The sequence below is a fragment of the Pholis gunnellus genome, assembly GCF_910591455.1.
Source record: "Pholis gunnellus genome assembly, chromosome: 16".
In the NCBI taxonomy this organism is placed as follows: domain Eukaryota; kingdom Metazoa; phylum Chordata; class Actinopteri; order Perciformes; family Pholidae; genus Pholis; species Pholis gunnellus.
In genome coordinates this window covers 1093749-1120899 of record NC_136543.1, presented here as the reverse complement: position 1 = coordinate 1120899, position 27151 = coordinate 1093749, and the positions used below count along the sequence as shown (strand labels likewise).

General features: G+C 44.3%; 2 protein-coding genes across 3 annotated transcripts in view; both read left to right on the top strand.

Moving 5' to 3' along the window:
• Positions 1-7831, top strand: part of vars2 (valyl-tRNA synthetase 2, mitochondrial) — a 31594-nt gene extending 23763 nt beyond the window's left edge. For both annotated transcript variants that reach the window (XM_079176120.1, XM_079176121.1), the window contains 5 exons: positions 297-542; positions 1884-1995; positions 2147-2313; positions 3930-4079; positions 6522-7831. In XM_079176120.1, coding sequence (XP_079032246.1) covers positions 297-542; positions 1884-1995; positions 2147-2313; positions 3930-4079; positions 6522-6599 — 753 coding nt within the window. In that variant the 3' untranslated portion in view covers positions 6600-7831. The remainder of the gene's footprint in view (positions 1-296; positions 543-1883; positions 1996-2146; positions 2314-3929; positions 4080-6521) is intronic.
• Positions 7832-13812: 5981 nt separating this feature from the next.
• On the top strand, positions 13813-25773 carry mgat1b (alpha-1,3-mannosyl-glycoprotein 2-beta-N-acetylglucosaminyltransferase b). The gene is made up of 3 exons (XM_079176122.1): positions 13813-14141; positions 18014-19294; positions 23007-25773. Exons 2-3 carry the CDS (start codon positions 18425-18427, stop codon positions 23706-23708), a joined length of 1572 nt encoding a protein of 523 aa, XP_079032248.1. The 5' UTR covers positions 13813-14141; positions 18014-18424; the 3' UTR covers positions 23709-25773.
• The last annotated feature ends 1378 nt before the right edge of the window (positions 25774-27151 follow it).

Sequence of the window (27151 nt, the reverse complement as noted above, 5' to 3'; positions counted from 1 at the left end):
TTTTACACTTGAATAAACGATAATCAAATGCAGAGACAGTTATTTACCAATATGTTAGGAGTAGTTACATTTACACAGTCTTACATTTACAACCGGCCCTTTGAGGACGACCGTGATGCTGATGTGGCCCAGAGTGAAGATGAGTTTGACACCCCTGGTGTGTGTGTGTGTGTGTGTGTGTGTGTGTGTGTGTGTGTGTGTGTGTGTGTGTGTGTGTGTGTGTGTGTGTGTGTGTGTGTGTGTGTGTGTGTGTGTGTGTGTGTGTGTGTGTGTGTGTGTGTGTGTGTGTGCTGTAGGAGTATGTGAAGCCTGTGCTGCTCCAGCAGGAGGAGGGGGCAGTGTTCCACACAGAGCACAGTGTCAGAGCGAGGCAGGTGGCCACCAGTATCCTCTATCACTGTGTGTCTACGTCTCTGGCCCTGCTCTCCCCCTTCATGCCCTTCATCACTGAGGAGCTGTGGCAGAGACTCCTGCCATTCAGACCTGGAGCTGCTGCCCAGACCACTCTGTGTTTGCAGCCGTACCCCTGCTCCTCTCAGCTGGTAGGACTGCAGTCATCACACCTCTCCTTCCCCACAGTTACGTCATGATAACGTTTCTAAAGGATCACTCCTCACAAACCACAACAGCTGATGCTTTTGGTTTTCAAATATGTGCTGCCACTGGAGGTGGATGGAATTTCATTTGTTTTGCTTTAAAAAATGACATATCAGTGTGATTTTCCAGACACAGTGTCCCTGTTCCTCTGGATAATCAAGTGTTAATGTACTTAATGCACTTAATGTAAACCTTTTGTGTAAAGTATCTATTACTTTTAGTCACATTGCACTCTGTCCTAAAGTCCTAAAACCCAGAAAGGAGTCAGCATATTTACACTTCCTGTTCCCCTGTTTGTGTTTATTGAATGTGTTTTTGGTTAGATGTCTGAAATAAGGATGAAAATGTAGAGATTTGAAAGTTTAGTTATACGATGTATACAATAGGTCAGTAAACACCCCTCTGGTGAATTTAGAAGCTTTTACGAGTCTTAAAAAAGAGTGTAAATGAGACGACTACACGTCCTCACTAGAACACTATCCTCCTTTAGCTTAGTGGTGGAGACGTGACGTCATGTGATCGTGGTGGAGTTCCTTTATAGCCTAACGTTAGCTTTTTACTTCTGCTGATTGTATTCACGCTTCAGAAAATCAATAAATACAAGTGGTAAATCATAAACGTTTGTTTGCCACAGAGATTATTTTCTGCAATAATTCAGAATCCAATGAAGAATCCCATTGTGTCACCTCATGCATAGGGGCAGCTGTGGTATAGAGGTAGAGCGGGTCTTTCAATCAGAAATTGGATGTTTGATTCCCGGTTCCTGCAGTCCATGTCGATGTCTCCTTGGGGAAGACACTGAACCCCATAAATGCCTTCGGTGTAGTTTGGGCCTTGGTTAGTCCTGATGGGACCATCAGGACATGGTAGTCCCTGCCATCAGCGTATGAATGGGTGTAAACAAATACAAGTCCATTTACCATAGTGACTTGACTGACATGTATGTAAATTCAAATCTTTGAGATTATTACTTTAACATTAGTTTACCTTTTTATGAACATCTACGTGCTAGCTGCATCTTCTAGAGTTGTACCAGCTCCTTTGTTACTATTTCTTGTCACATTTTCAAATTGGTTCTTACTTTTTTTTCTTTCCAAGAGCTTAGCTGTATGTAGTATTGGACATTTGGCTTGTACAACATCTACCAGGGTTAGAGACGGTATACTGGTCCGCTCTATAGGCAAACAAAAGTTAGGTCTAGTTCTCTCTGATTGTCTCCTAATTGTGTTTAACTTTCCATGTGTTTTAGCTGATGTGTTCTATTTGTAACGTCTCCATCCTGCCAGGCTCACTGGCATTTCCCTGAAGAGGAAAGGGATTTCCTACTGGTGCAGGAAGTGATCCGAGTGGCCCGCTCACTACGAGCCCAGTGTGGCATGACCAAAGAAAAACCAGCCAGTAAGTTATTTAGCACTTCAATGTTCCATGCTCAAAGACTGAATATGAATCCAGTTATGCTTTCATACAAAGAATACACCGATGAGCCTTATTGATAACTGGATTACTTAACATGAGCTGAAGTGGTTTATTTCCGTGCCGTGTGTTTCAGTGTGGGCAGTGTGTTCACCCAGCCAGGCCAAAGTCCTCCTTCACTTTGGGTCAGCTGTTTGGACTTTAAGCCGGATCTCCAGCCTCCATATCTACTCCACCCCTCCACCTGCAGGGAGCCTCATCGGCGTGGTGGACCACACATGTCAGCTACACCTTCACATTCAGGTATGGTATCAACGTCCTCCTGCTTCAGCTCTTTAGGCCCCAACTACTTGATTAGTGGATGACAAAAAATGTATCACCTAAAATTTTGATAATCACTGAATCTTTTCATATATTTACAATCAACATTTTCTGGCTCAGGCGTCTTAATTGTGAGGATTCACCGCTTTTCTTTATATTATATCTTTTTTTTCCTTCTAAATATAAATGTCATTTTTTAAGATAATACAACAAAGACAACACTGTCACTGACAAACAATGACCAGGCAGGACACAACACACTAAAGCCCCATCAAGATCCTGCCTGCCTGCGTTCAAATTGGGATCACAAAAAACTACAAATAATTATTATGCACCAACATAGGTCCATAGAATTGTCACCATGGCCTTTATTCAAAGCTGACCTATCATTAAAATACAGTATAATGAAATAGCTTTGGGTAAATGACTGACTGACTAAACAAGTTATTTGAAGAGACTGACTCTCAGAAAAGATGGACATGTTTCACTGTTATCTAACATTTTATAGAACATTGACACATTCATCTACAAAGCAAAAATATCATAGTTACAGCTCTAATAATTTCTCTGTATTTTGGTCTGAACCAAGATTAGCCATCTGCCTCTTTCATAATGCATGTTTCTTCCTCGCCCCCTTTAATCCTTCTCTGTGCAGTAAAACAGACAGCATTGGGTTGTAGCCGTCATGCATCAATCCTTGTAGTGAGTGTGATAAAAACCTGTTCTTTTCTTCAACACAACACACTGGATGGGTGTGTGGGTGTTTTAACATGCAGCACACACTGTTGGCTACAATGCCTCATCAAACAAATCACTCAAACTGTGCTTCATGACACACCGTCACCAGGAGGTCATCACTGCATCTGGCCAGACTAAGCTGAAATTAGCTCACTTTGGACAATGTAACAATTACTGTGGTAGCTCTGTTATGTTACAGTATCCACAATCAGTTTGCATTACAAACATATGGTCAAGCAGTGTCCTGTCCTCAAGCGTCTCCACTGTCCTCACTCATCTGGAAAATAACAACACCTCCATGACAATGTTGTTGAAGCATGCTCAGCCTTCAACACAATCTCCCCCATGAAACTGGTCGACTTGGCTCTCTGGGCCTGAGTTCTTCACTTTGCAGCTGGTCATTAGACTTCCTCACATTTCATTGCACAACCCTGTTATGACAGTAAATCTCCCCTGTAACTTTGTAGCCGTGAATAAAGCCAACATAAATGAAAAACCTCCCTTCAATCTTGCATCTATTTGCAAGCTAATTATTTGATCAAATTGAAAATGTATTTGTGTCTGGATGATGTATGACACTTGTAAAAAATCTAAGTTCAAAATCAAATGCATTACTGATCAAATTAAGATGAAACATGATATAAAGTGTTCTCTCAAGTAATAGATTACATTGCCATAATTATTAAAGATTGAATGTGAAATGAACTCTGCATTTTCTTTGCAATGTGCTACCTAAACTACAATATCAAAATGCAAACTGGAATGACATGGAATGTAGCTCTATCGTCCACAGGTGTGCTCCACGGCTTTCGCTTGGCGTGGTGGTGATGTCTAACATACAGTATGATTTGCTCTCTCAGAGTGGAATGAACATTGATAAGCGGATGCTGCAGCTCAGCCAGCGCAGAGACAAGCTTGTTCCAAAGCTGGAGAAAGTCCTCTCCAGAGTCCGGTCTCCAGACTACCTGACCAAGGTTCCTGCTCATGTCAGGCAGCAGATGGACACGAAGGTGAGCACTGAGCACTACGGAGGCTGCTACGGGTTTAGTGTCATGTGTAATCATTGGCCCGTAGAAGAACTCATATTTTGTATTAGATCGTATGCCTCCGCACTGGCAAGAGACGTGGCTGGCAAAATAGTTTTTTGACCATAACTCAAGAATTCCTATGCTAATTATGACAATTTCACACCAATGTGTAATAAAGATAAAGAGGTTTTTATTGTCACTGTAGTGATACGACATTTCGTTTGGTAGCCCTCAGCCAGCCAGCAGCAGCGAACAACAACAACAATAAACAATCTACAAGATAAAAATACACAAAAGGAATAAAAACGTTACTAAAGTAGTAATAAAATAAAGTTTGTGCAACAAGTGTAAACACTTGTTTTGACAGTTTGGACAGACATGGATGTAAAGTACAACTTTGGTTTCGGTTGGCTGAGGCCTAGAGCTGCGAGCTAGTAGTTGTAGTTGTCGTTAGTAGTATGCTCCTTTAGTAGTTTTGCCTCATTTACAGCCACATTACATGTTGTCGGCCCTCCACCTTAGTCCAGACTGAAATGTCTTAATTACTATCAGATGGATTTCCATGATATTTTCCACAGACATGTTCCCAGAATGGTGAATCTTAATGACTTCAGTTATCCCCTAACTACTTATTAAGTGAAGTATTAATCTTAACTTCTATACATTCATGGTTCCCAGAGGATGGCTGCTAATGACATTGGTGATCCCCAGACTTTTGCCAACATGAGGTTGTCATTAGTTTTGAGGGAAATGTCTCAACCACTATTGGATGTTTTGCCATGAAGGTTGTGACAGACATAATGCACTAGTATTTGTATAACGCCTTTCTATTCTTCTGACCACTCAAAGTGCTTCACACTACATTTGTAAGCATTCACACCCATCCACACACTGATGACAGGGGCTACCATGCAAGGTGCCACCTGCCCATCAGGACTAAACTAGTTCACGTTCACACCACATTCATGCATCGATGACGCAGGTTCAGGAGCACCCCAACCTGCTAGTGTGGCGGTGGACTCCTAGTCCTGTTTGACTTCCTACTGCAATGGGAAAAGTCAAGAGAAATGCAGTAAGAGTGATGGTTTGGTTCATCTAACCAACGGGTGGTTTATTTCAAGAAGTGATTATTTGGCCCAAAATAATTGCTCTATCGATCAATATCATTGATATTTTAAAACATTACACATGTTAATACCACTACATGTTGACCTTCATGGACAATGTTGATTCTATATGTAAGAAAGTCTGTCAGACAGTTTTTTTGGGGTCAGTCATGAGTGTCTGTCAGTTTGATAGAGAGTATTCTTGTGTTTAATATCTCTGTCTGGTATAGACATTTGACATTAACAAACAAAAACAAGCTGGTCAGGAAAGATAGTCAACTACAATCACAAGGGGCGACTGTGACTAAGTGGAGCAGGCTCGTCCTTCAATCAAAAGGATCGGCAGTTCGATTCCCGGGTCCGCTGGTTGCATGTTGATGTGTCCTTGAGCAAGACACTTCACCCCAAAATTGCTCCTGTAGCTGTGCCTACAGTGTGTGAATGAGTTAGTCTGATAGGCAGGTGGCACTTAGCCCCTATCATCACGGTGTGAATGGGTGAATGATGACATGTAGTGTGAAAGCTCTGACTGGTCGGAAGACTAGAAAAGAGAAATACAAGTACATCCATTAACATTTACCATTTATTGGATGACCATTACAGTACAGCTGTACACAGCAAAGTCCATCGGTGGTGCCACGAGACACCCCCAGCATTCAGAGTTTGAGTTGCTCCCCTCTGGGCGATGCTACAGATGACCCCTGGAAGACTAAGAGATCTAGAAGGGATCTTTTGTTCCTCGTGCAATAAATTCCATCAACAAACTCTGGAGCTCCAGAGAGGTTGAATACATAAAGATGTTTTGAAACAATAACCATATAATTAAACATAGTAAAAATGTAAATCAACAAATACATTTTGTGATAACCTACTTATTACTGTAAAAAGTTATTTCCCCGCTGTTAAGTTATATTTGGACTTTAATAGTATATTTTGCATTTTTTGGGGGGGACTTTCTTCACAGCGATTTTTATTTCAAAATGTCCTTTTCCAAAAGTCCATAAAATGAATTCCAATAAATGTCTGTAACTATGAAAATAAGAATGATGAAATAACATTTGAACATAACCTAAATAACTTTAAAATCCTTGAATTTTCTTTTTAATCTTTTCTTAAATTATTTTACAATGTATTGATTCATTTCTTTGTGTTATTTAATATCATTATTTGTATATTATAATTATTTATGTCGTCATTATTTTTGAAATACTACTATAGTTCAGTATAGTTCCGTATTACATGTTGTCTAATTGTATGCTATGTGTGAAAGACGTAATGCGATACCTACTTTGAACCCTTCCTCCTCCTGTGTATGCAGACATCAGCCCTGCAGCAGGAACTGAAGACCATTGAGGACCAGCTGAAGGTCCTGCAACAGACTCAAACAACACAATAACTACAGCCAAGGAGCATTACTCTCACTGTGGACATGATGAATTATGTATGATGTTGTCTGAGTATGGAGATCTCTACACTGCTTGAATGCAGGCGACGTTGCATCATATCATGTACCAGTGTCAAACTGTGATACTGCATTACTGTACTGCAGGCTGTTAACCCTTTATGTTGATCATTCTTTTTAAAATGAATGTATCTTTGCTAAACTTGACCAAATGTGTTTCCTTGTTGGGAGTGTTAGAATGTTGATACCTTGAGGATTCAGGTTCCAGCATGTCAGGTTTAATGTGCTGTAGTTACAAGCCGAGGTATGTTGAAAACATCACATCAGTCTGTTTAACACATGGCACCAAATCCATCGATGTTTGTGATCTAAGAACAAAGAAGAGTCATTCGTCATATTCAAATGAATAGATAGAAGGACAAATGTATTGATCCCAAAGGGAAATTGCAGTGTTGTAGCTGCAAAGTTACATCAGTCACAAGTCACAAAACTAATGTGATCAGTAAAAGAAACCAAAATACAATGATGTTAACATGCCCGAGCGGCCATGGAGGCAAATGAGCAGATCAGGAGACTAGAAGAGGTTTCAGATGAAGCTTCATTTATTTTTACATTCTAACATCACACCAAACGTTTGCCATCGCCGACCAGTTCCCACCAGTGTCTACCAGTCTCCCTACACAGAAAAACTGAGCTCCTTCTATAGTCACTCTAATTAGTCCAGACCAGGGCTCGGCAACCCGCGGCTCCGGAGCCGTATGCGGCTCTTCGGCCCGTCTGCTGCGGCTCCCTGAGGCTACATCCACACTTAATACGTTTAATTACGAGTTTTAACAAACAAAAACTATCTCCGTCCACATGGCGTTTCAGCATTGTTTTCGAGATCCAGACTAAAACGCCTGTAAATGAATATCACGTGACTATTCACGTACACTGGGCATGCAGTGGGTGCCGGTGTTACGTCCTACTGGTTTTTAAACCTACTGGTTTCTCTTCCGTGCGTGTGTTGTGTTCGTGTAACAGCAGCAGCTGTTTTCTGCCTCTGTTGCCAGATTCGTCAAACATTCACAAACATATTGCTGGAGATCTAAAAGCCACATCTCATATATATTGCGGGGATTACAATTGTATAAGTGAGCACTACATCACAGCCACATATGAAGAAATACATTGAAGAACATATATTTATGGACAGATCGCATCAAACTGGATTCGAACCCTGTCGAGCAAAATGGTAATATATTGAAATACGGCCGTGCTACGCGATCCGCCACTTGTATCTTACGACGTAGAGTGCCTTTCCTTCTAGTTAGCTGATCATGATTTGCAGACCTCCGCCCTCAGTAAACTATCAATGGATAAATCCAAAAGAAGAAAAGTCATGGAGAAAATAAAAATAAAGAGTTTAATTCTGCGTGGACGTATTAATTTGCTTTCACTGCCAACGATGCTAGCTTACCTGAATGCTTGATATGTGGCGAGATATTTGACATCAAATAGCTTTTGCGGCTCCAGACGAATTTTATTTGGTGGAAAATAGGGCAAAATGGCTCTTTGGATAGTAAAGGTTGCCGACCCCTGGTCCAGACCTACCATCTACAGGTAAGTATATATATCAACAATATCTGTACAATAAATATTTACATGATTTCACCAACCCAAAGATATCAATAAAAACTAAACTAAAAAAAAAAAAACTAAACTAAAAAATCCTTATAGAGTAAATTATTAACACATCATGTATCTAAATAAACAACACATATCTTGACTTCCCCTCTACCCGCTTTCATTGATGGAACTATAAATGGGTGCTCGAGACCTCGGGGAACTATTTAGCCCGAACACCCTGGGAAGAGGAAACGGGCAGAGGTGAGTTGTTGCAATATTTATACTAACTTTTGTCTTTAGCTTGGCAATATATATATATATATATATATATATATATATATATATATATATACACACACTATTGTTCTGCCACATAACTAATTCGATATTAATACCATCAGGTATGTTCAATCAGTCACTCACTGCCGTTGTCTATTTGTTTGTTCGCAGGGAGGACAAAAGGAACAACAATAAATGGCACATCACACCACATCTCAAATACTACCCGCAGCATAGGTAACGGTGGTGCGTTGTTACAATTGATAAACCAAATATACCGTACATAACTTAAATACAACAGACTAAAACCAGAGTTGGAATAGTGACCAAAAGTAGAAGCATAATGTTCAACTCAATTCACAGCTATGTCTTGAACAAACACTGAATTACTGGACACAGTAATTCTACATTAGTGGTGCAAGTAGCTAATATTTATCACCGTACAAAAGGAATACAGCGTTAAATCAACTCATTCATGCTAACAACTATGCAAGAAAACTCACTGGGTCATCTTATTTGACGGTGTGTGGGTTGGTAGGCCAGATACCTAAATGTATGAGCACAAGCACAGAAAAGGTGAGCGTTTCATGCTATGTCCACTTTAAAGACCCAGTGAAATAAAAAATACATTTTGCCAGTTGTAATCATTGGGCCTTGTGTGATTTGTTAATTGATTTCTTGTTCTAGGCCAAACGTCAACAAATCAGTATCGGATTCATTTTGCATCAAACCCTGAAAGTCTTTTCTTTTCTGTAACACGGTTTAAAATGTTGAATCACTCATCCTGCACAAAGTCGTCCCTCATGCTCCTCCTGATCTAACTACGAGTGTGTGGAGCCAACAGTCCTCTGTGGGTGCGTATCGCTAAGTCAAATGGGAAGGACTTGACTTAAATCCCTCTTGTACCTGCACACCGCTGAGCTATTCCATTTCACTGAGAAATGCATCTGTCAGGATCCCTGTTGGACCGTGTGGGTTAACCTCTGGTTTCCCCCAATCTCCTCTCCTCATCTGGCTGTCATTTCCCTGTTTGTTGTGTTGTGCCATGTGCTCGGGGATTTTTCCTCTGCCTCCAGTCACTCCCATAGCCACACCCCTGACTGGTGCACGGCTGCAGCCACTCAGCCAATTGACACACCAATTGACGCAGGCTGACACACCAGACTCTAATTACACTAATCCTTTCCCCTGCCACTATAATAACCCTGGTCCTGCAGTCTGGGGTTGTCAGTTCGTCCCGTCTTTCACCCGCTTCAACCCCGTATCGCCTGCTGTCTCGAGCGTCTGCTCTCCGGTGTCCTACGGTCCGGGAATCCCCCGTTCCTCTGTTGTGTCCCAACAGTTCTTCTCGCCGACGCTCTGCCTGCCTACGGTGTCTGCCTCCGGTGTCCTACGGTCCGGAAACCCCCCGAGCCTCTGTTGTGTCCCCACTGGATTGTTCGCCGATGCTCTGCCTGCCTCCGGTGTCTGCTGAGCCGGGAATCCCCCCGTGTCCTCCGGTGTCGTGCCACAGGACACACACCGTCAATCTGCCTGCCCTCCGGTGTCGGACCACGGGTACCACACCGTCGATCCGGCCTGCGCGCTGTGTCGGACCACGGGCTCCACACAGCCTTTCCTATCTGTAATCAGCTGTGCTAATAAAGACTGTTTTCCTGACTCTATCTCCTGTGGTCTTGCAATTGAGTCCTAGTCCTTGCATTCCCGTGACAGAACGAACTGACCATAAAATGTACTCAGCAGGCCACCGTTGGGATGGTCGTCTCCCTGAGTGGGTTTTACCGTTTGTGGGAACCCGCCCTGCCTTTGGAGGGCCTCGGAGGGTCCAGAAGGCAAACTGTGACTTGTGGGAGTCAGGGGACCAATGTTTCGAGCGCCTTTCCCCTGATTGGCATGAACAGTTTGCGGGAACCCGCCTGGTTTTGGGAGGGCCTCCGAGTCTTCAAAGGGCTAACCGTGACCTGATGGACTACCCTGTCAACCCTCGAAGGAAGCAGAGGAAGGGTCAGCAATTTCCCGTTCCCTTTGGGCCGCTGCAGTTGGACCCACTTCGGGAGATGTGCTGGGCCAGAGGAGGGCCTCCAGGGCCGCTGAACCTCCAGCAGGCTAGCCTCGAGCTGGAATTAAGCCGCCCTGTTGCCCCCAAGAAGAGGCAGAGGAAGGGTCGGACCCCCGTTCCCGCTGGGCCGGAACCGACTCCAGCTCCCCGTGTTCGGTCGGCGATTCAGCCGACTCCAGCTCCCCGTGTTCGGTCAGCGATCCAGCCGACTCCAGCTGTCACCTTCGAGCCGCAGCCTCTCCCAGTCGCCTCCGCCTCTCCCAGTCCCGGCCGTTGCCGCCTCAGCTCCGCAGCAGTCCGTTGCTGCCGTCGCCGCCTCCGAGCAGCAGCGACCTCCAGTTCCAGTCGCCGTCGCCTCCGAGGAGCAGCAGCAACCTTCAGTCCCGGCCGCCGCCGCCTCCGAGGAGCAGCAGCAACCTTCAGTCCCGGCCGCCGCCGCTTTCGAGGAGCAGCAGCGACCTCCAGTCCCGGCCGCCGCCATCTCCGAGGAGCAGCAGCGACCTCCAGTCCCGGCCTCTGCCGTCTCCGAGGGGCAGCAGCGACCTCCAGTCCCGGCTGCCGCCTCAGCGCAGCAGCAGTCCCCGGACCCGGCCGCTGCCAATGAGTTGAGCCTGTTCTTAGCAGGCGGTGCCATTTGGCTGAGCCTCGCCGTCCCTGAGCAGCAGCGACCTCCAGTCCCTCCAGTGCCTGCCGCCTCCGTGCGGCAGCGACCTCCAGTGCCTGCCGCCGACGCCGCCTCCGAGGAGCAGCGACCTTCAGCTCCAGCCGCCTCCGAGGAGCAGCGACCTTCAGCTCCAGCCGCCTCCGAAGAGCAGTGACCTTCAGCTCCTGCCGCCGCCGAGGAGCAGCGACCTTCAGCTCCTGCCGCCGCTGAGGAGCCGCGACCCACAATCCTTGCCGCCGCTGAGGAGCCGCGACCCACAATCCTTGCCGCCGCCGAGGAGCCCCTGCCTGTCCAGCCCGGCTCCTCCGAGCCCCAGCCTGTCCAGCCCGGCTCCTCCGAGCCCCAGCCTGTCCAGCCCGGCTCCTCCGAGCCCCAGCCTGTCCAGCCCGGCTCCTCCGAGCCCCAGCCTGTCCAGCCCGGCTCCTCCGAGCCCCAGCCTGTCCAGCCCGGCTCCTCCGAGCCCCAGCCTGTCCAGCCCGGCTCCTCCGAGTCCCAGTCTTCCCAGCCCGGCTCCTCCGAGTCCCAGTCTTCCCAGCCCGGCTCCTCCAAGCCCCAGTTTTCCCAGCCCGGCTCTCCCGAGCCCCAGTTTTCCCAGTCCGGCTCTCCCGAGCCCCAGTCTTCCCAGTCCTGCTCCCCCGAGCTCCAGTCGGAGCCTCAGCCTGTCCAGTCCTGCTTCCCCGAGCCTCAGCCCGTCCAGCCCGGCCGTCCGCCGGAGCCCCCGCGTCGGAAGCAGGTCCGGCAGCCCGGCCGTCCGCCGGAGCCACCGCGTCGGAAGCAGGTCCGGCAGCCCGGCCGTCCGCCGGAGCCACCGCGTCGGAAGCAGGTCCGGCAGCCCGGCCGTCCGCCGGAGCCCCCGCGTCGGAAGCAGGTCCGGCAGCCCGGCCGTCCGCCGGAGCCCCCGCGTCGGAAGCAGGTCCGGCAGCCCGCCGTCCGCCGGAGCACCAGTGTCGGAAGCAAGTCCTGCAGTCCGTCCGTCCGCCGGAGCCCCCGCGTCGGAAGCAGGTCCGGCAGCCCGGCCGTCCGCCGGAGCACCAGTGTCGGAAGCAAGTCCTGCAGTCCGTCCGTCCGCCGGAGCCCCCGCGTCGGAAGCAGGTCCGGCAGCCCGGCCGTCCGCCGGAGCCCCCGCGTCGGAAGCAGGTCCGGCAGCCCGGCCCTGGCCCCACCTTGAGCACCCAAAAAAAAGAAGAAAAAAAATCCTGTGTTTTTATTTTGAAGGGGATTTTGTATGCAGCCGGTCTGCTCATCATCTCCGCTTGTGTGCACGTCTCAGAACGTGCAGCTAGTGGGGCCCCACCGAGGTGGGTCTATGAAGCAGTTTAGCCAATTGCTGATTAAAGATAGAAATGAGTGACATACAATTTAGCCAATCAGCGTCCTCAAATAGATTCAGAGTGGGGCCAAAACGATTTGGCCCCAAGCTGGGCGTTCTCGTCAGGAGAAGTCTCTACAGGCGAGCGCCAGCGCGAGCACTACTCCTCCAAGACCCGTATGAGAGGAGAAGTTTGAGGAGAAACTACAGGCCAAAGAGTTGATCCCAAATCAGCCTGGCCTCACAATCAGACAGCAGACTAGCGGGAAAGGGAAGCAGTAGCTACATGCGAAGCTTCTCTACTAGCTGTACACCAGACAGGTTTGGCTAGCTGGATGCAGTCATGCTAATAACTTAAAACAATGGGGACAGATCCTGCACGGACAGTTACAGTTACGGCAGTGAGGGATGAGGAGGTAAGGAAAAATGAAAACACCAGGGTAGGGAGTGAGGGATGAGGAGGTAAGGAAACATGAGAACACCATGGCACACATGAGAACTCTGTCAAGTTACATATTAGGCAAAGTGAACATCTGTTCTACATAGTTGTCCTCAGTCTCATCTGCTTAACTTGGTCATGGAGGAATTAACAGTGAAAACTCATCATAGCTTATATCTATATATGTATGTGTTTTATATTATACTGAATATTAAAATATATATATTATACTGAATTGCCTGAGGGTGACGAAAATAAGATGTTATTTACTGCAAAGTAGTAATGCTTGTTTGATACCTTAATTTCTTTGCATTAAATCATACTGGGATGTTTGCTGAAATTGATTGCATGGCCCTACCTAGAACATTTTCCACCAGCCGCCACTGCGTCAGCTTTTTAACATCCAGTATTCGCACATTAATTTCATCAGAAATTTACTTTTCTTGTTATTAGAATCAAATTAACTTAACTCACAAATGAAATATGCTATTTAGCTTGCTTTATGTTAAGTGTAGGCTCCAGTGTTTTTAGAGCTTGACCCATATTAGGGAATTAAGTCAGGATACCTTGACCTCTACTCTTCTTCTTGTTACAGAGATTGCAGATAATAGAAATTAAAAATGATTGTATTATTATTAGTATTCTCTGGCAGACTTTTGTTAGCAGGTTTACAAGTAGAAAAGTTCAGTTGTTCGGGTTAGGACCTGGCTTGTGTCAACTCTATCCTAAACATTCAATAATCCGGAAGTGTAGTCAAATGAAAAATGCCGTCATCATACATGAGAAGAGGCTGCCTGTGATAGACCCAGCTGGAGTATGAGAAGCTGAACCAGGGCAGAGAAAATGACATCTCGCTGCAACATGTCACTGTGGATACACGAGCCGGGGGCAGTGTAATGTGTGTGCAGAGCAGACGTTGTAGCCTGCTAACATTAGCAGCTAATATTGGTAGTGTTGGATAAAAGAACAGAGCCAGGGAATAATGGAAACCAGAGGTGGAGGTGCAGGCAACACTGGAGCCGCTGTGTAGCAAAACTAAGATGTGCTGTGAATGTGACAACGAAGGAATTACAAGGGTGGCTCCAAGTGTTAGCCAACTAGCCGGTCAGCGCTGCAGATTGACATGAGCCCTTACACGGTGCAAGTCGTACCAACTCGTTCAGAACGGAATGTCAGAGGTGAGTGACACTTGTTTCAACTGCTGCGTCAACGGCTTCGGTCAGAGTGGCTCATGAATGAAAAAAAAAAACCTTTACTGTTGTTGCTCGGCGTTAGCCAGCTACCTAGCTAGCTAACAGCATGTCAGGTTAGCTTGCACTTAAGACACCCTTCGTGCCCCGATGCTGACAAACTACAGCAGACACGACGAGACACCGGCTAAGCCCCTTCTGCACTAACAACCAGTGTGCTCTGTGTTTCACTATAGTCTGGTGTCAGCTAGCTTATTAGCTTCAGATAAGAACGTGAAGCGTAACAGCTGGGTTTCATCTCGGCAGACACCTCTGCTGACTGCTCTTTGCAATGTGGACCCTTGCACCAGTTGTTTAGTGTTAGCCATCTAAGAGGCCTCACTTGCCGGTGCTCATTGCCTTTCCACAGTGAAGTCATGCGAACAGTTAGCCGGATGGTACAGTGTCTGGAGCATCAGTCTGCGGCAGGCTCCACTGTGTGATCCTACCAGTCAGTTCCACGTTGTGTGACGGAAGGAGGAGGGGGTTAAAGAAGAATAGAGTTTCAGCTGGTACACTTTGTGAGAAGAGCAACAGTTCCCTCCCTGTTGATAGTCTGTAGAGCTTTACTTACTGCAGTAGAAAGGGAGGCATGACAGATCTGTAGGCTGCTCCGTGTTCAGGTAACGTCTGGTTACTTTTCCACTTTCTAGTGGTTAGTGTGGACTTCACTTCTTGTTTGGCTCCTAATCCCTTTAGACATCTGACCTTGTTATGCTGCTTCTCTCCCCTGACTCTTTTCTTCCCCTCATCTTAGTACTTTTATCAATGTTGACTGTGTCTGATGTACAGCTTTGTTTTCTGTGTGTTTTAAGGTAAAACAGATTCAAAGTATTCATGTTGCTACTTTCTTTGGCAACATGATCACTTGAGTCTTTTGAGTCGATCAACTATTTCAAAACACAGTAGTGAAATATTCTCTCATTAGTAGGGATGCATGAAAGCGATATCTCGCCGATACTGTCTCAAACCGCTGGATCTGTGACAAAGGGGCTGATTTAAGTCTGTTTATTTATTAGACCACTTTGTTGCTGCACTAAAAAGGTTTGCTCTTCAATTGTAATTCCTGTTAATTACAAAAAACATTATGAAGTTGCTGGTGTACAGGCATTATTTTAATTATAAATAACAACTCAATAAATGTTTCTCTACATATTTATTCATACCAGGCCTGGTGTTTCCTTCCACATAAAAGAATGATCCCAGTCACGTCATCACACTGAGGCATACAGCTTAGTAATTTAACTCTGGTGTCGGTATTAAACAAGCCCAGGTATTGGGATCGGGACTGAAAAAGTGGGATCAGTGCATCCCTACACATAGTTGCACCAAACTAAGACTAATGCTGTCTAATAGAAAAGCACTGCAATAGACCTTGGTCTCATGACTGTTCAGTTCTTCTCAAGGTGATGGTAATATGGGGATAAACTGGTCTGGTGTGCTAATAGCTTGTAGAACATTAAAGCACAGCCAAAGATTCATTACTGATCAAAGTGTTTGTTCCTTGTAGTCAAGCATCCAGCTTACAAGATTATTGCACGCCTATATTTATCAGCACTAATTGGTTTAGGCTTTCTAATGCTGAGGAGCTCCTGTGGAGCAGTCAGTCTTCTTCATCACTCACTCCTCACTCACTCTGTGTATAGCAAAAAAGTAACCCTTTACTGTCACATACACTGTTGACACTCTTGTTGGACTGGAGAGCTCTGTTTGTACTGCGGCCTCAGGTACAGTCAGACACTAAATAGAGCTCTAATTAAAAGGTCAGAACAGCTAAATTACAAAACAAGTTTTCTCACTTGCTTCTTGAGTTCTTAGATTTTGAGGTATATATTTCTGCCTCTTCCCCTAATTCAATGATTGAGCGTTGAATATAGTGCAGTGTCCTAGTATCTCTGCAACGACCAGCCTAGTCACCATGAGTATGTGCAGAGGATGCTCACTGGGGGACTTATCATGAAGCCAGAGTTACTGTAAAGCATAGAATAGAATGTTGGTAGCATAAAAATAGAATAACAGTACAACGTACATTCCCATTCAAATCAATGTAGCAGGATGGTCCGAGTGTACCGTTACCATTGCAACCGTTGAAGCGGGATAACTTCTGTCTAAACTAAACCAACTATTATGGCAAGTCGCGGAGGTGAGATTTTGCAGTAACGTTTAAAACGATCAGTGGAGTAGTAACATTAAAACCGTTTCAGTCTTGGTACAGGAGCACACCAGAGTTTGTTTCCCATAACACAAAGTGATTTCTTCAGATGTCTGATCAGTCCATAACCCAAAGATAGGCTATTCAGTTACAGTGGTGTTAAACAGCTGGACAAGGTGCAACCAAAGAATGCTTGGCATATTTGCTTAACAAATTACTTTAACAATTTATCATCCACAATCTTAGTCATTAATCACCCATATGACCCAAAAGTACTAATTGTTTCAGCACTCGATTGACTTATTTAGCTTGACCTTTGGTTTACTTGTTATATTATTATAGTTAAGATGTCTGAGAGTTTTTGTGCCCCAGTGGTCCAAATGCTGTTTGAGTCTACCCCGAAAAGAAGGCTGGCTACTAACCTGTATAACTACAAACCTGGGCTCTTCAAGGCTTCAGTACAGAAATATAGTTTACAAAGTCTTTTACAACCATGTCTGTAAATACCTTATTAGGTCATCTGGATTCTGTGTACTGCTTAATTATTGTTTTTAGATTTCCCACATGTTTGTTAACAGCATTTAAAAGAATTTCTTTGGGAATTGAATTACGCTCCTGCCTTGAGTCACCATTTTCATCCTTGTCCTTGGTAGGCAGGAAAGAATCGCAGTAAGCTCCCATGTTTGCCTTCAGTGGAGAACAGCGAATCATCATGATCACTAACACAATCTGAACTCTTGTCATTTTCTAAGGGGAAAAAATGCAAATGGTATTCCCCTTTTTACAAGAATCCTCATGATCAGCACCAAGCTCTCTGGGACGTTGGACGTCTTTGTTCACACATTGTTCAGTGAAAGACTGAGCATCATATGAGATGAGCAGGACATCCTGTTTGCCCTACTGAGCATGTCAGATAAAGTGCCTAGTCAGCATACTGAGCTTCCAAAAATACCACGTGTATCCCTTCTGAAGAGGAATGGAATACTGCTGGGTCTGTCCGTCTGATAAAGTAGATGTGCTCTCAGCAATAGAAACATTCTAACTTAATTCTGTTCAAACCTGACAGCACCATAAACAGGAAGAGCTGCAATGCCCATTTGATCTTAAACATCCACACAATGAAGGGTTTTGTGTATAATGTATGACATTATATCAACATGCTATTACACTGTCATATGTAAGAGTAGAGAGTATTGGTTGAAATGTACTGGCACTAGTTCAGATATGATGCCTGTGAATAACAAATAGTCAAAGATTGTCAAACTTTTGATCTAAGACTATTAGATTAAAAAAAAAAGTAAACTGACAACACACGCAATGCCAACTTTTGATACAGGACTGTTTTGATAATTGGTGCTATGGACAGTTGAACACGTTTAAGTTTGTATTGTGGTATCTCTGAACCTATCTATTTAGCCTCTGGGGGCAAGGAACAATATCGCTCTACTCAATGGTCTCTTTTGATTGGTTTGCACATCCTTCACAAACATACATAAGAACGTAATGATACTGTGGGTGCCTTTGCTGACAGTGTGACTGCTTTTATTCACCGGCACAGAATTTTACACAATTGTACGGTGCATGTCTGAAAAGTACTTTTCTTTTTGCTTAATAATCAAATGAGCTGCATTCATTCTGCTGATCATCTGTTCTGCTGTTCTGTTTTCAGGATGATGATTGAAGGGTAATATCCAAGAAGTCACATTCCCTCAACCCAAAGTGACCCCACTTCCCCCTTTTTTACTTTCATCTGCACTTCTGCAACCTCCCCTTGCCTGACTTTGCGTGTCCTATCTCAGCCCATTTCCCTTTTCCAAAGGGGGTTTTAATGGAATGCATGCATTCCACAGTAGGATCATGTGAATTTCTATTAAATTGGACAATTCTCCTCCTGACAGCCTTCCGACCAAAAAACAAATCAAACTCTCAAATTTGAGAAAATTACAATGTGATCGTATATCAACTTCTGGCCCATCTGAGATCGCCACCTCAGTCTGTAGGAGTCGACTCTGGTTCCATCACTTGTTCCCTACCTGCAGCCTTTTCCACATCCCCATCCCTTTTTTTGTGTCATTGGGCCATGGTTCGCAAGAAAGGTTCTCTTATCCTATGCGGTGCTTTCCTGTTTGTTGCCTGGAATGCTTTGCTTCTACTTTATCTTTGGGGTCGTCCTCCCATTGGTCGCCTCGGAGAAGGTGTTGGAGCCGAACCAGGAGGAAAGGAAGAGTGGGCCGTGGGAAGAGGGAAAGGAGGCCGGATCAACCTGGCCGCGGAGGTGATCCGGCTGGCAGAGGAGGTCGAAATTCAGCTAGAGACCCAGAAAGAGCTACTGAAGCAGATTGAAAGTCACCGGGCCTCGTGGGCTCGGCAGAAAGACGTTGGGAAAAGAGAAACGGAGGATGCAAAAGAAGTCAAACAAGAGGTTGTCCACCAGCCACTAAAGCCTCCATTCCTTCCAAAAGATAGTGTGGATGATGGGGACCAAACTCAAGAAAAAAATACACAGAAGCCTGTTCATACAGTAGCTTCAGACTCTAAGTTAGACCAGCATCAGGCCATTGACATAAAAGAAGACATTGCTGCGAGCAATAAATTGGCGACCTCCGTCGCCAGCCCAGAAGTGGTCATTCCCGTTCTAGTCATTGCTTGTGACAGAGTGACGGTAAAACGGAGCCTCGACAGACTGATACAGTACCGCCCTTCTCCAGCACTATATCCAATCATTGTCAGCCAGGACTGCGGCCATGCCGAGACAGCTCGAGTGATTGGTTCATATGGAGATCAAGTGACTCACATTAGCCAACCGGACCTGTCGGACATCAGAGTTCGACCAGAGCACAGGAAGTTCCAGGGCTACTACAAAATTGCCCGACATTACCACTGGGCACTCAACCAGGTGTTCAACACGTTCTCCCAGTCTACTGTGGTCATAGTGGAGGATGACCTTGAGGTGAGTGCTCTCAGACCTTACCACACATTACAGTCGGCAATGTCATTCTTGATAGCTGGATTTAAAAAAATATTATAATAATTTTGGTGTAATTTAGCTTTTATTGGATAGTTTGACGGTAAAGACTCACAGGAGAGGTCCGTAGAGCGTGTCTAGTGGTTGATGTAGGCATCGGTAAACCATGCCATGCTACGTCATGTTAACAGTGGAGTTTCACTGCCAAACATCCTTAAGTGTAGCACAACAAAGGAAGGAGGAGAAAGTTTAAAGAAAGAGGCAGATGCTAAGAATCAACAACAAGCACTTAGAAGTCTTGGTGCACATCAAATGACAGAAAAAAGGGGGCCCAGGGTACGCATAAAGCTGGGAGAGCAGGTAAAGTGGAAAAAATAGGGTCTGTACATAATTTGCATGGGTAACAAAATCAAGCAAAAGTGACAAATCAGAATAACTGTATAAACTTAACATAATTGCACTAAAATCTAAGTTCAACATAATTAAACTGAACTTAGTTTAAACAACATAGTGAGTGCTCTTCTGAACAATGGACACTAAATTCTCCATCTCCTAACTGCATGTTATATACTATGCTGGCCAGTCCATAGTTAATTGCAGGGGCGTGAAGACATTCCTCCGCTATGGTGCAAATGTAAAGGCTCCTGACAACACCCCTCATGCTGTTGTAGAATGATACAGTCCAATTGTCCAGGCTAATCTCTTTAGGGAGGTGTGATGCAGCTGCTCAGTCTTCTGCCAGAAGGATGGTCGGCTGCACAACACTGACAGGAAAGTTTACACTTTTATCACCCTTAACTTAATATTACTTGATAGCATGCACTCAATCTCGAAATATAAAGTCACCCAAAACAAGTGTCTTTATGTAGCATCATTTAAAGAATAGTGAAACAGAACCTTCCCTATGCCTGATTGATGGTTTGGATAGTTTGCAGCCGCCACAGAGCTGCAACTCTGTGTTGCCATCGGGATAATTTTCATCTTGCTTTAGTTACAGTACTGAATGTAATCAGAAATGTCTGTATTAATACTACATTGATTTACGAATGTAGTGTTGACGAACACAACTGTCCCACAATGCAATGCAGCAAGAAAAATGGAGACGCTGCTCGTAGCTAGAAGGAAATAATCCAAATTACTGACAGTGATTAGACAGCTATGGAACATCTTTATCTTGTCTTAAGTTTCCACAATAGAAATTGTCTGTAGATGCTAAAGCTGCAGTGTTTTTTTGTACCTACACAGGGTGTAGATGGGGCATGGCTGCAGGAGAGTATCACTGACCTTATCACATCCTGGATATCAGGTGTTTTATGTCCGAGTCTTGGGCAGAGAGAGCTGCTGACGATGTTGGAGGTGGTGTTGCAAACTGACACCCACTACCACTCTTCCCATTCATGTTAGCTGAAATAGATCGAGAGTGTCTCCCTGGTGGTGATATTGATGCATGGACATCAGCTCCGTGTAGACAAGCAAATTAAAGCATGAAAACCCTGATTTAACGGCCCACAACAGAACGGCTCATCAGTGTGTTGTGTATCTAAAGGCTCTTTGATTCATGGAACTATTTTGTCTTCTGAACAATAGAATGCCTGGCTAACTGTGGCTAACTGTATAGGACAGTGGCGGGCCGTCAGGACCTGCAAAGCCTTCTCTGTTGGACTAAACAGAATCACAAAGTTATAGCTATTTTATAATTTAATAATTTTTTTTAAATACACTACTTGTATCATAATTTATAAAACGCTGTATAGCTAGACTAACCATATCCAGCTCTCTACATAACACACATCATCTTCATTTTCTAACCCAACTATCAGAAAGAAAGCACATAAGAGTATTTCCCAAAAAGTCGAACCATTTCTTTATTTTAGTCCGACTCACTTAGACACCTCAGACCAGTTTACCAGACCTCTATGAAATCAGTTTAAAGTTAGTAAACACATTTGTATCCATACACACAATATAATATGTGATAGTATCACTGCAGCTGTATGATGTTTACACTGAGTAATAGACCCCATGCTTATGACTGCACCATTCCATCAAATGGAAGTATTGCTACTTTCACATGCTTTCATTGTGCTCCTAACGTGCAGAGAATCCAGGCCTGTCCGGTGACGCTGGGCTCTGCAGGAGAAACGGTGAAGTAGGAGTCTGAGGGTTACACAGTGCTGTAGACGCAGCATGAGTTTGTAATTCTGCTCTTGGCAGGTTTGAAGAGCTTAGATGACCATGGTGACAGTGTAATTACATGTGGCTTTCATTCAAATGTGGGTTAATGATGAAGCTGGTCCCGCTGGTTCCACGATGGTCTCAAGTATTCACTGAGGACGGTCTTCTCAATATGGGCCACAGCAGCTTGACTTTGTGATCTCTCTGCATTCTCACCAGTACCCATTTTAGTGTGTCACAAAGCCCAGACTGGATTCCAGTCACATATAGAAGTATGGAGGCTGTCTGTTCTGGATCACAGCAGAGATGAGGATGAATGTTGCAGTGACAGGGTCCATGACTAAAAGCACTAATCTCTTTTAACAAGTGTTTCCTTCTCTGAGTTTAGCATTTAATTTAATCAAGTACAGCACTTAAGTACAATGTTGAGCTACTTGTAGAGTAAGAGTACTTCACTTAATTATTCCCATTTTTACCTACTTTGTAAATCCATCCCACAACAATTCAGAGGGAAATATTTCACTTTTTATTCCTCCTCTCACTCTACTTATTTGACAGCTGTAGTCACCAATGACTTTTCAGATTAAGATTTTACATTAAAAAGATATGAGGCTTATAAAAACAATGCAAATGTAAAGTGGTGGGACTCCTGATCAAGAGCAGTGTCTAGTTTGGGTCTTAGTTTCCAGATGTCTATGGATTGTTAGCAGGTCCACTAACTTCTCACATGGTTTCATTTGAATAACTGTTGGCAGCCCAGAGAGTAGAATGAGCTAAAGGATGAGTAGAATGTAGCCAAACAAACAAACTCTCCTTTTTTTTTTTTCCTCGTCACGACCCCTCAGGTTCATCCTGAGGGGTCCTTTTTAGTATAGGAACCACAGGAAAATAAACTAAAGTGGCTCCAACAGTAACTTGCTACTTACACAAATGCACATTGATGCATCAGTGTTACCAGTACAATAGTGTTCCCTTTGGAACACTATGTGCTCCGTCCTGATAAATACTGTGCTGCTCTTTACTTCTCCAAAAGTCATTTCAACAAATCCATCAGTTTAAAAGAACAACTTCAGTTAATGTCATGTTGGGTTAGCTTTTGAAGTTTTGTTCCTCATTTCTATCAGTTATAAAAACATTGTACTCAGCAAGTTGACAGCTGGGAACTTGCTGACGTCCCTAAAAGGAAGTAGGAAACACAGCTCCCTCTTTCATCTCACCTTCCTTCTTCAACTCTGACCTACTGCGTGCTTGCTGTATTTGTGCATGTTGCTGTGTTCCCAGATGTCACCCTATAACTTGTTGAGTACAATATGATGAATCCTAAAAGAAAAGAGGGCAAAAGCTTTGAAAATCACACCCAGTAATTCTTTCAAGGCTGTTCTGTGGTAATTAAATGTTTGAAATAATAGCAAACCGCCCAAAGTTAGAAGATTGTTTTTGCTGTTGAACTGACCTCTGATCTGTTGGACTGTTTCTCTGAAGCAGAAGCTCACCACTGTGCTTCTGTGTCCCCTCATTTAAGGTGGCCCCGGACTTCTTTGAGTATTTCCGAGCCCTGTACCCGATCTTGCGCGATGACCCCACCCTGTGGTGTGCTTCTGCGTGGAACGATAACGGCAGAGACGCCTTGGTGGATCCATCCAAAGCCGGGCTCCTCTACAGAACAGACTTCTTCCCTGGTCTGGGCTGGATGCTGCTGAAGGAGATGTGGGATGAACTGGAACCCAAATGGCCCTCGGCCTTCTGGGATGACTGGATGCGCCAACCGGAGCAACGCAAAGACCGCTCCTGCATCCGACCTGAAATCTCTCGGACTATCACCTTTGGCCGGAAAGGCGTCAGTTTAGGTCAATTCTTTGACCAGTACCTTCGCTATATTAAGCTCAACACTGAATTTGTGCCTTTTACCAAACAGGATTTGTCTTATTTGCTAAAAGAGAAGTATGATGAAAAGTTTATAAAAGAGATTTACAGCACCCCTCTGGTGAAGATTGAGGACCTGCAACAAGGGGGCAGCTTAAGAGGCCCTGGACCGTACAGGGTGCAGTACTCAAGCCGGGACAGTTTTAAAGTCTTTGCTCGAAATCTGGGGGTGATGGACGATTTGAAATCTGGAGTTCCTCGTACAGGTTACAGGGGCGTAGTGAACTTCCTGTACAGGGGTCGAAGGGTGTTCTTGGCTCCACCAGAGGGCTGGACGCAGTATGACGTCAGCTGGAGCTGAGAGAAGGACCAGACTACAATGTGAATGGTGTTGAAGAGGGGAGAGAGCCTTACTCAGAGGAACACCCTCTCAGACCAAAGAATATCAGCAGACACAGTGGTTCATGAAGGAACTAAAGCAGCACCGATGGGCGGGGAGGTCAAGAGTTGACCCGGGCCTATTTGTTACGTAATGCTGATTCAGGATCAGCCGGTTCAACGGCCACACATACTTCACAAAGAGTTAAAAGTTTTAGGGCAAGAAAATTCCACCTTAAACACTGCTTCAAAAAAGCTCTTGGCAACGTGCCTTGCTCTCTGGGCCCATTTAGTTTGGTGTGTTTTATTCCTGTGAATAACTGGCCAAATGCAGACGGAACGTCACATTCAGATGTTTGCAGCAGCTCTAATGGAAACATTTAATCTGTTTCAGTGTCCATGATAAAATAATACACCAAGCAGAGGGGTCATCTCTAGAACCGGTTCATCTTTTTACTTTCAGCAAAGTGGATGAAAGCTGATAAAATTGATCCAACTCTTCAGATTAAGTTACTGTTCAAGTCTATAAACTAATTGGAAGCAAAATGAGAAGCTTCTCCAATGTTTTAGAGAGCAAACTAAGGCTGAACAAAGTCAACGTATGAAGTCAGCCTGGTGGTTAACATTAAAGATTAAAGACATTATTTCACCAGGATTTTAACCAATGAGATTTAAATCTCTTTTTTTAAAATGGCAGCAAACAACAGACTGAAAGGAAAACAGCAAGGTTCAGACAAACATCAGAGAGAAGGAAGTGCAGAAGAAGCAGAGCCATCATCCTCCCAGATTACAGTAGCCCTGATCCAGGACCAACACACTCCTCAGACCGACCGTCAGACCAGGAATGGTGTCCTCTGTTTGTTTCTCACTGTCTGGAGGGACAACGGTAGACAGGAGACATTATAGCGGTCCTACCAGTGCACACTCTTTACATGGTCTGTGTTGCCTGTACAGGAAGAGAGCGTTGTTGGTCAAAGTAAATCTGTTATTTCACTAGCTTTCAGAACACTCATCAGCTGACTTAGTATTTTTAACATTCTTTGTTTGACACATTTCATGAGCTGCTCATCAGAATCAGCCTTGTTGACCAAGTATGTGTACACATACAAGGTTTTAGTTTGCTCTCAGTGAGCTTTAATTTACAGGAAGAGGCATCGCTTACACTCGACCACAACTGTTGTTTTACCATCGAGGACGAGGGGTTTTTGGAAGCTTGGGGAATAATGAGAGGAAGTTGTAGTTGCCAGAAAGTAAGAAGACCAAAAACCTGAGACTGTTTTCAGGACGTAGCAGATGTATAGGAGCGTGGCAGGATCAATGGTGGAGTCTTTCTTGAATTCTAGGTGCTGATGTTCTTCGATCAGTTCATGGGTGACGGCGCACAACACTAAGTCAAAGCAGAGAGATGGCCTCCACATGCCTCCAACTCTGATGATGGGACTTCATTGAAACACACAGGTGGACGCAGACACAGTCAGACTGCTTTGTTAGAAGCATGCTGAGGCCTTCATGGTGGATCTCCTGCTCAAGCATGGTCTTAGAAGGCCTGTTATTCTTTTTTATTTTTTGGTAATGTATTTAATGTTTCTGAGCTTAAACGCCATCAGTGTTATGGTTAAAGAGAAGGGTTGGTAGAAGGACATAGTCAATATGAAGGATGAACCTTTAATGGTAAAGCTATTTTGAAATGATTTCATTGTCTTGAACTTGAAGTTCTAACAGGTTTGCCAAGCTGCAAATGAGGTCTAAAGTGATGACTGATTGTGACATTTTACTGGTGATCCCCTGAAGCCCTGATACAGGGCGAGTTGTAATTACATGACATGCAAACCATGTTTGGTCGTCTTAGGTTTGTTAAAGAACCACTGATTGTTCGACACGTCTGGTTGCTGCAACAAGAAGGCTGTGCAGTGACTAGAGAGTGATTATCACTGTACTGTAATTAGCTTTGGGAGATTATCCACAGGGTCGAATGATTCTCATGTCTGTATGGTGATGTGTAAAACCACTGCCTGATGTGTTTATAACTTTAATACTATATAAATAAAATCAACTATTTTGATATTTGCCCACATGCTGAAGCAGTTACTCTTTGATTGACAGTGCTCATTCAGCTGTGAGCCTCAGTCCTGAACCGAGGCTCCTGCCATTGTGAACAATAATAATAATAATGACTTGCAATTTACAGGGAGTTTGGATCACAAGTAAAAATAAAAGTTTAGTCCAAATATGTCTGATGCTGGCTGTGGTCAGAGGTGAGACGGGCCTGAAAGTTCCAACCAGGGAGGACGTGGAACATTGTTCAGCCTGGTGTACAGTCCGCTAACACTTTCACCATTTACCATTTCTACATCTATGCCGTCTCTCAAATGACTTCTCCCATGGTTTGGTGTCGTGTTTGTAAAATGAAAGAAACGGTTCCAGAAAGCAGCGAGCCATTCTGTGCAGACTCTCAAAAGTACAAGGTGTGATGCACTCAATTTTGAATCGATCATTACAGATCAAATCATGATTTTTTTTTTTCCCACATTCAACACATTCAAGTCCTAGTTTGAATTTCAAAAATGAAACTACAGCAGCAGGAGGAACTGCTGTACCAGGCTAGCTCAGAGTACTGCTGCTGGAGTACGTAGGCTACGGACCACAAAGTCTCACAGGTCTGCAGTGAAAAGTTAGGTTCTGTAGTTCATGGGAACAGGTTGGAATATTACTTGCTTTTTCCAAAGCTTTAAACTGTGGATCCTTTCTTTTAGCTCTGTTTCTGTTTCAGGATTCCTGATTTCATCCTCCTCCGTCAGCGCTACGTCCATGAAAAATAGCAACCAAAAATTGCCACAAGAATGTATGAGATTGCAGCTGTAGGTTGTTGGACGTGGACTTACAGAAATAACAGCTGTTGCATTTGTCTTGAAAAATACAACGGATCCTAGGAACCCCAACAGTCTCTTCTTTGTCCCAATGCAAACTAGTGTGGAACCCATGGGGTCAGATCAGCCTCAATGTCAATGAAAGCAGTGAAGTATTCACAAATGTATTTTGTGATTTACCAACAAAAATAGTAATCATTATATACAAGTGTAAATAAAATCCATATATACAAAAATGTGATTCATAACTATATTTCTATTGTGCACACAGCTCTTATTTTAAATACATTTTTCATCAAATAAGTGAAAGAATGTTGTTACATTCATATACTAACTTTTGAACTTGCATTTACAAACGTCTTATCACGTGTGAACTTCCCTACATTTTGTTATTTCTTATATACAGTGAATGATTTTTGTCAACAGGGAATTCTATCTCCTCCATTTTCAGCCAATCACGTGAGCGCGCCCTCACGAGGTTACACCATGGTTTACACACTGCTCAGGGCTCCACTTCTGGCACGTCACATGGCACAGAGTGGGGTTGGTTCCAGTTCAA